Source organism: Scyliorhinus canicula, chromosome 21, assembly GCF_902713615.1.
Source record: "Scyliorhinus canicula chromosome 21, sScyCan1.1, whole genome shotgun sequence".
Classification (NCBI taxonomy): Eukaryota; Metazoa; Chordata; class Chondrichthyes; order Carcharhiniformes; family Scyliorhinidae; genus Scyliorhinus; species Scyliorhinus canicula.
Window position 1 is genome coordinate 59,790,597 of NC_052166.1, and position 15,874 is coordinate 59,806,470.

Sequence of the window (15,874 nt, forward strand, 5' to 3'; positions counted from 1 at the left end):
GTTAGAGTCATACCTGGAACAAAGGAAGATGGTTGCGGTGGTTGGAGGTCAGGAATCACTGCAGGAGTTCCTCAGGGTAGTGTCCTCGGCCCAACCATCTTCAGCAGCTTCATCAATTACCCCCCTCCCCCCTTCCATCATAAAGATCAGAAGTGGGGATGTTCATAGATGGGATGACTACATACTGTTCAGCAACTTTTGTGATTCCTCAGATAATGAAGCAGTCCATGTGTAAATGTAGCAAGACCTGGACAATATCCAGGCTTGGGCTGACAAGTTACCTTTGTGCCACACAGGTGCCAGGCAATGACCATCTCCTACAAGAGAGGTTTTAACCACTGCCCATGACATTCAATGGCACTACCATCGCTGAATCCCCCACAATCAACATTCTGGGGACTACCATTGATCAGAATCTGAACTGGACTAGCCATATTAATACAGTGGCTACTAGAACAGGTCAAAGGCTAGGAATAGTATGGTGAGTAACTCACCTCCTGATCACTTGGGAACCCCACCACCCTTGGTTACCCTCCAAGTCACTCACCACCGTGGCAATATATCACCATTCCTTCACTGTCACTGGGGCAAAATCCTGGAATTCCATTCCTAACAGCACTGTGGGTGTACCCTCACCTCAGGGACTGCAGTGGTTCTCAAGGGCAACTAGGGATGGGCAATAAATGCTGGCCTAATGAATTAAAAGTCTATTTTTGACCCTAAATCCAAATAGCTTTGACCCCACCAGGTAACCCACAATGTGGAATCTTGTTTAAGCTTTTTGGAAGTCTAGGTGCACTCTATTCATAAAGATTTTCAGCCCACCACAAGTCTGATAGCACAGAAATATTCTCTAAAACCCAAAATTGTATTGCCATGCAAACAAACAAAATAATCTAGCAATAATAAAGCAAACTGTGCCGGGAATGCTCAGCAGGTCAGGCAACATCTCTGAAGAGAGAAATGGAAATAACCATTCAGGTCAATAATCTTTCATCAGAACTGTTCTCATGAAAGATCAGGCTTCAAACATTAGCTCAGTTTCCCTCTTCACAGAGGCTGCCTAACCTGCTGAGTATTTTGCAGCATGGTTCATTTATATTTCAGATTCCCAGCATCCGCTGTATTTTCCTTTAAAAATAAATCTTGCAGTTCCCCTTCATTCTGGTAAACGTTATAGCTGCCATCCACTATGTTCTATGAACATAGAACTGGGAAGCAAATGGCCAGTTTCTTTGTAGTGATAGCTTCAAATTAATGCACATTAAAAATAAATGACAATATCCAAGGCCGGAACTCTCCAGCCATTGGGGTTCTCTGTTCCCACCACTTCCCGAGGGTTTCCCGGCGGCCTGGGGTGGCTCCAATGGGAAATCCCACGGACAAGTGGCGGGAACAGAGAATCCCGCCGCCAGCGAACCCACAGAGAAAATCGCAGCTGGGAGACAGGAGATTCCAGCCCAGAGAGTCTTGGTGTCAATTTGTCTCCAGGACCGGTGTTCCAAACTAACCCAATCTCCCCACCGTGAGGAGGGCCCAACAGAGAATGAATTTGGAAAACAAGAGCCCAATTACTGATGGGTCCAAAACCTTGGCACAAAACTGGCCATAATTCATCATTAATTACTATTAAATTGGCCGTCTCATTTTCAAGATGGATGGTATGGGTGATTAGAAAGCCACACAACTGCAGCTGGTGATGTTGCGAGATTACACGCACATTGGAATAGTGCACCGGGAGATTTACACTCCGTTTGATCTGAAAAGACAACAATCATAATAAAAAAAATAAGAGAACATTTCAATTGTCCGGGACACACCGTCCCCCATACCGATGAGGGAAAGATTAAAATTAGGATCAGTCTGAAGCACAGCTACTGTTGTAACTAATCGTGGAATTATTCTGGTTCCAATACATTACCTGTATTTAGTGGAGATGTTCCATCAGAGCCCCCAATAGCATAGAGATGTCCACCAAGGACTGCCACAGCTACGCCGAGGCGCCGAGTGCTCATGGGGGCTACTCTCATCCACTTATTTTCCTTAGGGTCAAACCTGGTAAAATAATAAATGTGCTGCAAATTTGATTCTCTCTAATCCTATTAAAAAATACCTCCAAACAACCCTTTAAACAGTAAGTGCCATATTAAGTACCTTATATACTCAAGTTACATTTTTGGGAACAATTCTTTTCGGCCAAAAATATCATGAGTCGACTTTTATTGGGATAATGTTGAGGGATTAATGTGCGCTTGATTTGGGCGCAAATTAAGAAAAAAGTCGCTGCAGTGGAATAAAATAAACACCAACGATGCTAAAGAATTAAAATTAAACAATTAATTTTCCAGCATGACGAACCAAATGCATTGACAATTAAATTGAATCCTCCCCGAGTCTGAGTGGGTTTCGCCCCCACAACCCAAAGACGAGGAGGTTAGGTGGATTGGTCGCACTAAATTGCCCTTTAACTGGGAAAAATAATAATTGGGTACGCTAAATTTAAAAAAAAACCAATTAAATTAAATCATTATTATCTCCAGAATTTTGGTTCTGAAATTGTTGGGCTTTAATTCCTGTAAAACCAGTGCTGATTTTCAACTACATGAAATATATGGAAATTATGGGGGGGGGATTTAAAGGCCAAAAAACATGGTGTCGACTTTTCCGCGAGTTCGTCTTTTAAACAAGGATATATGGTCCCTCCCTTTCTTTGCATTTTCAGATATTATCTCCCAAGTTAAAGAATTTATTTCTCAAGTTTCTGATAGCTTCCTGGTAACTTTTCCAGGTTTTTAAACTTTCATATACAAACCTCAACACCAAGTATTGGTTAATGTTGATGAAAGGACCATCACAGCCATGCACAGATTTGGTGCACACCCATCAGTCACACGCAAGTAATCTGCTACGGGTCGCTGGATAATAAATGATCAGGAGTAAGACCCTATCGCATTTCCTTTTTCCTAGCTTGGGACTCGGTGGTCAATCGTACCAATAATGCCAGCCTTCTGAGATAAGCCAACCAAACACAGACCTAATTATTGAACTTCATTGTACAGCGCAGCTATTGGTAAGCCAGAACTTCTGGTGTTGTTTTTAAAATAAATTAAAATATGTTCACTAATCTCATGTTTATTTGGTTTAGACAGTACAGGTTTAATTTTAGCTGAGAGTAATGCACATTTTGCCTTCTTATTACCAAAGTGCAGAGGGGTTAGATGCAGGCTGGCTAGAGTCTCTTGGGGATCTCCAAGTTGCTTTGGGGATACTGCTGGCACTGAACCAGATAGAACCACTGCTTGTTCAGTTAGGTTCACTGGATTAAATTCAGTGGTAAGAATCCAAGGACCTGATACTTCTACCCCTCCAGAGCCCTGTAAGGAAACAGGCTGCTGCTCTGTAATATTACAAATTTATATGGCTCAGGTATTGGATTACCAAAGTGTCACAAGGAGGTTGACATGCTCCCAATGATCCATCACCAATGCCTCACTTTAGACTGAAGAAGTCCCGAACAAAAAATAATTTACCTTCTCTTTTCCATCCTCCACCCAATAGGGAGAATAGGTTATTGACCAATTATTGACCAACGGGCAAAGTGCAGGTTTCAACCCTAACATGGTGAATTCACATGCCAGGAAGCCATGTGGCGAGAAGCATAGCTCAGCCTGTGACTATTTCCCACAGAATGTTCCTTCATCTGTGCATGGAAGACATGATGTTCTTCCACTGCATGGTTGTAAATGCTAACCTGAGAAAGACAACTGAACAGACATCGGTCTCACGTGCCTCAAGAGTAAATTTCAACCAAGTAATTTCTGTCACGGAGACTAAAGCATCCCTCATCACTTACCTTTCGACAATGTTAAGGCAGGACACTCCATCCTGTCCTCCAACAGCATACAGGTACCCTCCCAGCACTGCTACTCCCACACTGGTTCTGCACGTGCTGGTTGGAGCTACGTCACTACTCCATTGGTTTGTCTTTGGATCATACCTTAGCAACAGAGATAAGTTAAACGTCAAGAGCGCTAAGAGAAATTTTGTTCCAAAGGCATTTATAACCATGACAAAAAGACAAATTTCTCCTGATCTAGCCTTGGGCTGTTGCATCGAGATGTTGGCCACTAGGGAATGGAGCTTGTGGCAGGGAACAAAGACAATGGGCGCAATTCTCTGCCGGCAGGATTCTTCGTTCCACCGGTAGCACACCCACGAGTTTCCCAGCAGTGTGGGGTGGTCATGATGGAAAATCCCATTGGCAGGTGGCAGGAACAGAGAATCCCGCTGCCGCCGGCGAGGGCGCGCCACCGAGGAACACGCGGCTGGCAGACCGGAGAATCCCAATGGTTTTGGCTTTCCCAATACTTAGATGGAGGAAATTTGTGTTCATCCAGTACTGGTCGTCAGGCGAGCAGTGTGACCAATCAGAGACAGTAGAGGAGTTGAGCTGTTGAAGTAAAGTTGGGCAATCTCCACAACGTACACAAGATTGGAAACTCAGTGAAAAGGGAAGGGGTAGAAAAAAATTAAGTTTGTAAAACATAAAACCCAAAACAACATTCAGTTTATTTTCTCGATTTTCAGCATTTAGGCAAAACAATCCAAGGGACTACGCAACCAGTTCAGAACCGATCAGGCCTTGGTGCACCAAGAATACATATGCTTTTCTCCAAATGTCATGAATCCTTACATTTTCTTTCCTGGTCACACTCGCACGGCCATATAGAATGATGATTTAGGGTAGAAGTAAGTGTTAAGTCTGACAAATCTTGCAGGCTATCATGTTTTAACAGAAGAGGGTTCAGTAGGAAGCCTGGTAAAATGGAGTGAGATCTTCAGTGGTCTCTCTCCCCCCCCCCCACCACCGTGGATTTCCCAGATGCATGGGGTGGATTCAATGGGAAATCCCATTGACAGCAGAGGGACCAGAAAATCCCACCAGTAGTCAATGGGGGTCTGCCTCACATCACTGAGAGACACGCTACAGGGTGGTTAAGAGAATCTCACCCATGGTGTTTTCATTCTTTCCCATCTGCCTGAAAGACATCTAGCAGCATCTATGTTTATTACCTGTCAGAAATAAATTCACAAATACACCAATCTGCTTCCATGTTCTTCATCAGTTGCTATTCGCCATTAATTTTTATCTGCCTGCAGACACAGATCAGTCAAATGGGAACTCGTCGTTTTGACTAATTAGGGAGTCACTCTACTGACCCAAGTATACAGCAGTAAAGAGTAGGTAGTAGTTATTTTTAAACCATATTCTTCGAAACAAACTTTATATTCAGAATCAAGTTTCCTTTTAAATAAAAAACGAATCGGAAACTAAAGCTGACTTTGAAATACAGTGGTCTACTTCTCAAATGACAAACTAAGCCCATCTGTCAAAGTAGGTGGCAGCTTAAAACATACAGCTGAAGAGTTGCAAGTACTCTGCTACATATTTCAAATGGACAACTATTTTTATGAATAGATGTAATCCGCCCCCGCCCCCCCACAACCCTGCCAAACGACTCTCAGTACAAGTTATATTTCCCTCAACCGAGTGCTGACATTATATTTATACAGCAGGTGTAATATCAGTCTAGGTGAGGCTCTGTGCTTTATCAAATCCAGAGGCAGTTGAATGAAACCAAAGACAAATTGTGGTAGCACACCATTTTGCACAATGCCAGCAATTCCAGAGCATGTGACTGCCCGAACAGGTGCCGGAATGTGGCGACTGGGGGATTTTCACAGTGGCTTCATTGCAGTGTTAATGTAAGCCTACTTGCGACGATAATAAAGATTATTATATTTTTTTAAAATAAATTTAGAGTACCCAATTCATTTTTTACAATTAAGGGGCATTTAGTGTGGCCAATCCACCCAGCCTGCACATCTTTGGGGCGAAACCCACGCAAACCTGGGGAGAAGGTGCAAACTCCACACGGACAGTGACCCAGAGCCTGGATCGAACCTGGGATCTCGGCGCCGTGAGGCAGCAGTGAATAAAGATTATATATTATACAGTTTGCACCATTTTGAAAGTTTCTCTCCAACAGAATGGCAGCACAAATGCAGCTAAATAAATGTCACCGGCGTTAATGCTCGGACAGCCCGCTGGTGAAGGATATTACTACAACCAATCTGTATTTGGTCTTACATTTATTCAGAGTTGAACATTATAAGCATGTAGTTCCTAATCCAAACACATAATAGTACGTCTCTTTACAAGTGCTCAACTGTAATCCCAGTTAACACTCACCGCCTGCATACAAGATTAACACAATTAATATACAATTAACAACCGGCATTTGATGCAAGTCTACTTCTTGTCCTGCTTCAAGCTTTGTACTGTCCGCAGCATGATTGCAAGGTCAACCTTTTCTGCTCGAAAACCCTTTAAAGTTTCTAAAAGGTTGGGAAGAGGACTAGACCATTCAGCCCCGAGACTGGACACTACTCAATTGGATCATGGCTGGTTGTATAAATAAAATGAACTGACATCCAGTCAGTTATTTTTCAACATCAGATACGTTACCAGTTGCAGGTACTCCAGGAGCAGAAGTCAACACATTCTCACAGCTCTGCTTTCTACAAAGCAGAGAGTGGGGGGGTGGGAATAGGCACGGCTGAATGTACAACTCATCATTTTAACAACTAGATAAGCTCATTTCAAATATCCTAAGAATCCCAAATGAATTTCAGTTTTACATAAATGGCCAAGTACTTTGCAAGTTCAGATGTTGACACATAAGAGTTATGAGGCAGCGCAGTGTTTAGCACTGCTGCCTCACAGCGCCTGGGACCCAGCTTCAATTCCAGCCTTGGATGTCTGTGTGTGTGGAGTTTGCACTTTCTCCCCGTGTCTGCGTGGGTTTTCTCCAGGTGCTCCGGTTTCCTCCCACATCCAAAAATGTCTGGTTAGGTGGATTGGCCATGCTAAATTGCCCCTTAAGTGTCCAAAAGTTAGCTAGGGTTAGGGGATACGGCGAGGGAATGGGCCGAGGTAGAGTGCTCTTTCGGAGGGTCAGTACAGACTCTGTGGGCCGAATAGCCTCCTTCTGCACTGTAGGGACTCTAAACAGCTTCACCGTTTAAAAGTATTTGGTGAACGGAATCCCACCTGACTTGAGGACAGGTTCTGAAATCAATGCACTGGGTGGAAAGATGAATAAGGGGCATAAATCAGCTCTCAGCCCAAAACCTCCTGGCCATTTCGGTCTAGTAACGTCGTCCTTGGCACAAAAGCTTGAATTCCCACTCTCCCCTTCCCCAAAAGGCATAACAGTTTCTGGAGTGCAATTCTTCACTGCTGACTGCCATTTAATGTTAAATGACCAATTTCCATTGTCAAGTCTAGACGGTAGTCTGCAGGTTACTCAATGAAACCTTCTGGCATGAATCAATAGGTGGTGATCAGAAACAGAAACCCTAGTTGATATTTCTTCTCTATAGTCCAAGCTACAGTGCCCTATCTGGCTGTTGCCAAATTGAATCAACTAACGAATTGTACCAGAGTCCTGGCTCATAGAGCTCAGTCCCATAAAGGCGATTACTGCACTGAGACAATTATCAATCGGCCATTTCTTCAACAAGCAAAAACAGTACATTTAGTAAAAACCTTTGAATTTACCTTTCAACGCTGTTCAGGTAGGAAGATCCATCATGACCGCCGACTGCATACAAAAGGTCGTCGAGAACTGCTACACCGACACCACATCTTCGTTTGGACATTGAAGCCATCATCCGCCATTCATGCGCCTGAGGGTCATAGCGTTCCACGCTAGAGATTGCATCACCACTGCACCAACCACCAACTATGACAGAGGCAAAAGTAAAAGTTAACGAGTACGATTAAAAATAAATAAATCTCTATTCAACAAGGTCTCAACAGTCGTGATCTAGCTGAATAGTGGTACAGGCTTGAGAGTCTAAATAGCCTAATTATATTCCAATGCCTCTATCCACATAAAACGACGTTGTTGTTTATACTGAAGGTGGCCTTGTTGGAAATGTACAGGAGACTCAAGCCATTTCTCTGCGACTATGCAGTTCTTTTCAGCTCAAGTGTTAGAATCTTAGTAGTTGATAAACTGACCAGATCCTGCTACATCAATACAGGAAACATTTGTGCCCAGAATAACTCATAAATAAAATGATTTAAAGCATCAAGTTGCCATTTTAATTTATGTTATTTGTGGCATGGAAACATTTACATGTATTACGTCAACATTGTTAAAGAACTACAGCATGCAAAAGAGCAATTATGAAATCCAGATCATGGTTCACAAAGATACTTTAGATTGAAAATTCAGAGCCATTATTACTGAGAAACCTGCCAATGTTCACCTGCATTTCTGTGTAAAACTGACAACAGCCTCTGGTGTTGGCACACAGGCAATTAAATATAGACATCCAGAGGTTGTGGTCAATGTTCCCTTCGCCTTCAGAGATGCATGCAATCAGCACAGGATCTGTGATTTGACATGAACTTGAACTTACACATTTTCTCGATGTAAAAAGTTTAAAAGTCTTGCTGAATGAGATGCATACAACTGAGTTTTTAAAGAAATGTCTTATCGGACCCTGAATAACCCATTTTAGACGTCCAGAGTGTTGGTCCCTCCCATTGCATGCTAATTTAGAGGAAGAAAATCTGCAAAGTTTGATATTTCATGCTTCAACCTTAATCCCATAAGCATTTCCCAAATTTTATTCTGCTCCCTGCTAAATGCTTTCAAAACGTGTATGGTAAATCAGTGTTTTTACTTCCTAGTTTGCAGCCTATGAGAATTCTACCATCTAATTGGCTGCTAAGCCTGCTTGATGAATTCACTCCCCCGAATGCCAAAGACTCCTTGTGGTTGGTGTCAGAATTAAACTGATGTCATGGAGCTCAGTAACACACTTTCTTCGAGGCCAGCGGCGAGTGTGGTCCTTACACCGCTGACTGCAAACCTCAGGTTATGGAACCTTTAGCAACAGGTTAGGGATTCAGAAGAAATCACTTGGGCTCACTCACCTGCGAAAAGCACCTCCCCACATCGGATGGGCTTGCGGGGTCGTGTTCGGGGGCCCTGCATTAGAGGTCTCTCCTGTGGTAAAAGGAGATAATTCTTCGCCTCATCCAGGAGATCTCTGAAAAACATTGCGGAGAGAGAGAAAAAAAATCACCAAAGTTTATAAGTGAAGACCCTTAAACACAGGATTAACGATTGTGGAGTAGGGCAAACAAGAAAACGTGCTATTCCTGGAAAGCAGGCACTAAAATACATAACTTTTTAAAAATAAATTTAGAGTAACCAATTAATTTTTTTCCAATTAAAGGGCAATTTAGCACGTTCAATCCACCAACCCTGTACATCTTTGGGTTGTGGGGGCGAAACCCACGCAAACACAGGTAGAATGTGAAAACTCCACACGAACAGTGACCCAGAGCCAGGATCGAACCTGGGACCTCGGCGCCATGAGACTGCAGTGCTAACCACTGAATCATCGTGCTGCCCTCTAAACGACATGACTAATGGCGATTGGTGAAGTAGAGTGAAGTTCTACAGTTTGTGCAAATTAGGTCTGAATTTTCAATCATTTTTGAAAGTGAAACAGGTAATTTATCTGATACACAGTAATCCCGAAGAGATAGGAAAGACCCGACAAGTCTCTGTGGAGAGAGAAACTGAGTTACGCTTCAGGCCAAGGACCTTCAGAACTGAAGGAAAATAGAAATAGCTTTTGTGATGGGGTAGCAGGCAGAAGGAGCAATAATAGTTGTAAAGAAATAAAAGATAATATCCAGAGTAGGCGTGAATGGCAGAACAACAAACAGATGTGTCCAAAAGCAAAAACATATGGAAGAAATACCACAATCAAGGCCAGCAGATGCAAAACAAAATAAACAAAACTGGGGAACAGAGCTTACGGCCTGAGCCAAGTACTAACTAAAGAACATGATTTTCAAAATACTGCCAAAACCTGAAGTGGACAGTTTTCAACAATATTGGTTATGACATCGTTGCATTTATAATTGAGAACTGGATAGAAATTATATTTATTCACGGAACTGAACAAAACTACATCAAAACTGACAGTTCACACTTCTTTAAGGATAATACTTCCCCAATGGTGAATTACAATCAAATGATGGTCCTTCAAAAAGAAAACTGAGCAGCATCAGGATTGTTAAAAAATCAATAACATAAATAAATGTATGTTACACACAGACATACTACTGCTGAAATATGGGGCTGGATTCTCTGATTTTGAAGAGTAAGTGCTGACGCCAGAGTGGGAACAGTGGCGTTTTACGCCAGAAAAAAACGGGGCAAAAGCTGCACTGTTCATCCATCTGGTGTGGAGCTAGCAGGCACACAGGGTAAAGCGTCCAGCCTTACCTTGCGGATATGGCCGGAGAATTGTCGGGTCAGTGGCCGTGCATGCGCACGGTGGCGGCCTGCAGCGGCCGCGACGTGCAACATTGCGCCGGCCGCGCACGGACCCTGCCTGCCACATACTGTCCCCTAGTAACCCCCTTTCTCCATCCTCGGACCACTCCCACCAGTGTCCCCAGCCCCCGCCAAAGCCCCCACTCTGTAGGACAGCTCCCCACACCCCGGACTATGGTGGCGCTGGATTCAGTTCACAGCCGCCACGCCAAGTGTACAAAACAAAATAGCATGAGTAACCCACGCCGTCAGGAACTCGGCCCAACGAGGGTGGAGCAACAGGGAGGGCCTCAGGTGACGTCCTGAGGCGTCCATACAGATTGCGGCGTAGTTTGAGGGGGCGGAGCATCGCAAAAGTGGCACCGCCCCAGACTTCGGCGCAAATAGGGATTCTCCGGCTGATCGCTGAATGAGATTCCAGCGTCGCCAACCAGAGAATCCCGCCCACTCTTTATTTAAGCAGCTGATACTAGCCAATACCTATTCTGAGCTAACATTTTTTTATTTAAACTCGGTGCGGTAATTAAACATTTCAAGCATTTAATACAGCTGAGGAAAAGCATTTGCGTCCATTTCACAGCACCATGATTGCAATTAATTTCAAATGGTAAAAGCTTCCCACAACACAATTGACTATCCAAAATTACGGAAGTATGAATTTCCCAATTTGTTCTTTAAGCCGTCTTTCAGTGATGTTCTTGCTCACCTGCCTGCCCAATGCGGAGTAGGAGGATTGGGCAGTCACACTGCTGGATACATTCATTCAAAACAAGACTGTTAAAATAATGTCAAACTCCAATGCCTGTTATTATCAAGCAGAATTTATAAGAATAATCAACATCTATTTGCACAGAAGCATGCATGTAAGTAAGTGCATCTAGAGTAAGCAATGCCTTCAGGACAGAAATCTTTGGTTAAAGGAGCAATTCAAGAGAAAAATTGCAAATAAACTGGAGTTTTACAATACTCACATCTTACAGATTTGCATAATTAGTTTCGCAAGTTGACATCATGCCTTTCATTTTAAAAGAACCATTGCACATTTTACGTACTTTTTAAAAATCGGAACCGTGAATTGTACGTTAACTCTAATGTAGCAGTTTGTCGATGATGAAATGCTGGTGTTCCACTCAACCTTTTTATATAGTTGACTGAACGGATCAAATGGAATATTTATGCCTTGCCCATAAAAATTACGACATGGATAGAGTGACCACGAAAACTGCACCAAAGGTCACATGCCTAAAAAAACGATCCATGCAATTAATACCATACGGTTTTGAAACTATATTTGAAGCCAAGAATAAGACATTTCCAAATAAAAGTTTTAAAAAGCACAGCAATATAAGAGTGGTCTCTAACTGCTGGGCCAAACCCACATTAATTACATTAAATTTTGCCCATGATCTCAATTCAAAAGATTACTTACATGCACAATTGTAAAAACGCACGATGCCCTCCAGAAATAAACAAAACTTTTTATTAGGGATGTCCCACAGCATAATTTGTTTGAAGTAGCAAGGTCTCAGTGCCAGTGACAACGAGTATGGCAATTCAATGCGGAAGTTAACAATATTGCTCATGTTCAATAACATGGAATATAGGAGCAGGAGGTAGACGTGAAACATCTAAAATTGCTAGAGTCTCTGTTCCGTTGTCCATGGGGGAAAATAAATACCAGATTTAGAAGTATTTGGTTTATTTAAAAAAACTCAGTTCAGGGATTATAGAAAAAGGAGACACAGAAGTGTCCCACAGAAGACAAGTTCCAAATGTACATCGATCTTAATCCATAGATTGTTTTAAAACCATTAACATTGGAAAACTCCACAGTAAATACACTACCTCCAAATGAAAAAATTACCTGGAGAGGTACTATCCATTTAAAAAAATGTCCAGCTACATACGAACAAAATTAAAACAAAACTAATTAAAAAGGTAACAAGTTGCATCTGCAAGTGCAGTTCAGAAGGGCTGGAATAGTGAACTTTATGCACATGAGTAGATGGATCTTATTATTAATGGCGAATACAGGTATAGAATATGCGTGCATTAAGTAGAGGTAGTGGCAATAAATATTCGTGGCATGGAGTGCAAGCCGACAACACTTCCTGGGGTTACAGTAGGAAAATCAAAAAAATAATTTGACCCTAATTTTTATTTCAGGAAAATCTGTGCATTTCCTGTCTCAGAGCACTAAACACGTGAATAAAAGAAATATGAAATGAAAGATTTGCAACACCAGGCTGTGAGCCTATTCATTGGCATTTATGATCGAAATTCTAGCTTTGACCACAGGCATCTACCAATCAGCAGAGGACTGCATGGATCAAGTATCTTGAGCAGGTCTATAAAAGCAAATAGCAACCAATGTCAAAACAGTCATAAAAATCTTTAAACTGCAGTAGTGAACAGATTTTACACACATGTATATACTTAGACTGAACCATTATTGCAGTAATCTTTTCAAAAAAAATGCATCAATTCTGCAATGCTGTCAGGGATCCTGAATTAGACATCACATTTGACTCAAAAATCACTGCGTAAACCATAAATATTTAGAGACATAATGTGCTAGGGCGCACATAACTTTCTGGATAAAGGGGAGGAAGGACAATAGAAATTTGAGCAAGTTACTTCTCTCTTACTGACTAGAATGCCAGTCAGTAATTTAAAGCAAGATCCTCAATTGGATCCTACCCTGCATATCTTTGGGTTGTGGGGGTGAAACCCACGCAGACACGGGGAGAATGTGCAAACTCCACACGGACAGTGACCCAGGGCCGGGATTCGAACCCCGGTCCTCAGCGCTGTAGGCAGCAATGCTAACCACTGTGCCACCGTGCTGCCCGTAGAAGTGCTTTTTAACCTTCCAACGCTTTCTGAGTATTCAGAGTAATTAGGAGGGTAAAACTCACAGAACCATCCAAAGTTAGCGATTTAAAATAACTTTGGTCAGATGGTTCCCAGCTCAACGCCACTGCCATGGGGGAGTTAGCACTTTTGGACAATTTCCGGGTAAACCCTTAACGTGGGATCCTTGAGAGGGATACCCCAAGCGCATCTTTGGGGTACCCTCTAAATGTAATGCGGAGGAGCCAGGAAGTTATGGCCCCAATAAATCACTTCAGGAACACTTACTAAATCTACACATCTCTAGGAATTGGTTGATGATCATTGCAAAGACAAGACATTGGAACAGACCATATATAATGCAGACTACAGAACTATCCGAAATAAAAAGTTAACATAATGGGTTAAAAAGGTAGAACTTTTAAAAATGTTGAGCCTCAACACTGGCTCTTTTGCAACATAGTATTTCGAAGTAGTAAGAAAAGTTACTGGCTAAGCCGATTTAAATGTGCATATTAAGTAATGCCCAAGTAAACACAATTATGGACAGTCAAAAATAGAGTCATGGCAAATCTTTAAATTGTTACCTAGACATAGGAAACAATTATAGGTTGTTAGAGGTCACTGATTAATTCATCTGGAATTACAAGACTATCAGTTCCTGTGAATGGGATTTTCACACCTTCGTCAGTTTCTGCTGCAATTCATGTTGCGAGAAGCCAAAAGAGATCGATCTTGCTCTCGAGCACTTGTCACATTTCAGCAACTCATCAAATCACAGCGACAGGGCTATAATTTTATTTTCTTATAACTGACTGGAGGGCAAGAATTTGTCTGCTGATAATTTTTGAATTAGTCGTTAATTTAGTCATTAGGTAATGAAATGGAGCAGCCAAATGTGCTCCCGTTCCTCGGTACGCTAGTTGAGAAATTTGCCAATGGGTTTCTACTACCGTCTATTGCAAGCCGACCTTGACTGGTTAATATACGCATTTTGATTCCTACAGTTCCATGCAATAGAAGATCGGCCTTATTGACAACCTTCAAAATAGGGCCCAGAGCCATTTGCTCACCGTACGAGCTTGATACTAAAGAAAAGGCTGTTTAAAGCTATCCTGCGGGATAACGCCCACCCTGATCAGATCATTGCTCGTTGTACATCACGCAAACTCATGAACCCTTCGGTCTTGAAAAATGCCAACTCTATCTCAGATTAACCTGGAAGGGCAAGGCGTCTCAAAGGTTTGAGCAATTGTCCAAAGATGTGCAGGTTAGCTGACGTTACAGGTATAAGGTGGAGAGTGGACCTAGGTAGAGTATTCTTTCAGAGGGTCGGTGCAGATCCGGGCAGAATACGGCCTTTTGGACAAATCATCGGCCACCAACCAACCAATCGAGCCGAGTCCCACCGATCTCTCGGGTGCCAAAAGGTCTGAGTTTTGCTGTCCAAAGCTAGCACAGTGTATTATGTTGTAACTTTCAAATTTCTCATTTCTCCTGTTCGACTTAAAGGTAGACGTCCATTTCGCATCCATGGATTCAAATTATAAAAAGTAAAAATAAAAAAGGGGAAAAGAAGGGAATCAACAACAAGGGTCCTTACATACCTTCCTCCCTAAAAGGAATGAAACATCAGAGCATGGATGTTCCATTATGAGGTATACAAGACATAAATCACAAATGCATATCCATTCATCCATCCCCTTTTTTTTAAAGAAACATTTATTGAGGTTTTTATTGGTATTATAACAACAACACAATAAACAATGTACATGAAACTATAAACAGAGTGCAAAAGCCATCTCCCTCCCTTACAGGTCCCACCTTTATTAACCCCCCTACTCTACGCTAAACTAACTACCCCTTCTGCTGATGATTAATTTTCCACGATGAAGTCGACGAATGGTTGCCACCTCCGGGCGAACACTAACAGTGACCCTCTCAAGGCGAACTTGATTTTCTCCAAACAGAGAAAGGTAGCCATGTCCGACAGCCAAGTCTCCGACTTTGGGGGAGTCCCTCCAAGCTAATGGTATCTGTCTCCGGGCTACCAGGGAAGCAAAGGCCAGAATGTCTGCCCCTTTCTCCTCCTGGATTCCCGGGTCTTCCGACACCCCGAAAATCGCCACCTCTGGATTCAGCGCCACCCTTGTTTTTAACACAGTGGACATGACATCTGCAAACCCCTGCCAAAATCCCCTAAGCTTCGGACATGTCCAAAACATGTGGACATGGTTCGCTTGTCCTCCCGCATATTTTGCACACCTGTCTTCCACCCCAAAGAATCTGCTCATCCGGGTCACTGTCATGTGAGCCCGATGAACGACCTTAAATTGTATCAGGCTGAGCCTGGCACATGTTGCAGACACTTTGACTCTACTCAACGCGTCCGCCCACAGACCGTCCTCTATCTCTCTCCCCAGCTCCTCCTCCCACTTGCGCTTCAGCTCCTGGGTCTGCATCTCCTCTGACCCCATAAGTTCCTTGTAAATGTCAGAGACCCTCCCTTCTCCCACCCACCCTCTGGAAACTACCCTGTCCTGAATCCCCCTTAGCGTTAGGAGCGGGAAGGTTAACGCCTGTTTATG

The 15,874-nt window shown here is 42.8% G+C and overlaps 1 protein-coding gene across 3 annotated transcripts in view; it reads right to left on the minus strand.

Moving 5' to 3' along the window:
* LOC119955451 (kelch-like protein 20) overlaps positions 1–15,874 on the minus strand; it is a 38,297-nt gene that overhangs the window by 6,828 nt on the left and 15,595 nt on the right. For all 3 annotated transcript variants that reach the window (XM_038781636.1, XM_038781637.1, XM_038781638.1), the window contains exons 5-8: positions 9,014–9,129; positions 7,625–7,808; positions 3,854–3,997; positions 1,922–2,055 (exon numbers count right to left, since the gene is read on the minus strand). In XM_038781636.1, coding sequence (XP_038637564.1) covers positions 1,922–2,055; positions 3,854–3,997; positions 7,625–7,808; positions 9,014–9,129 — 578 coding nt within the window. The remainder of the gene's footprint in view (positions 1–1,921; positions 2,056–3,853; positions 3,998–7,624; positions 7,809–9,013; positions 9,130–15,874) is intronic.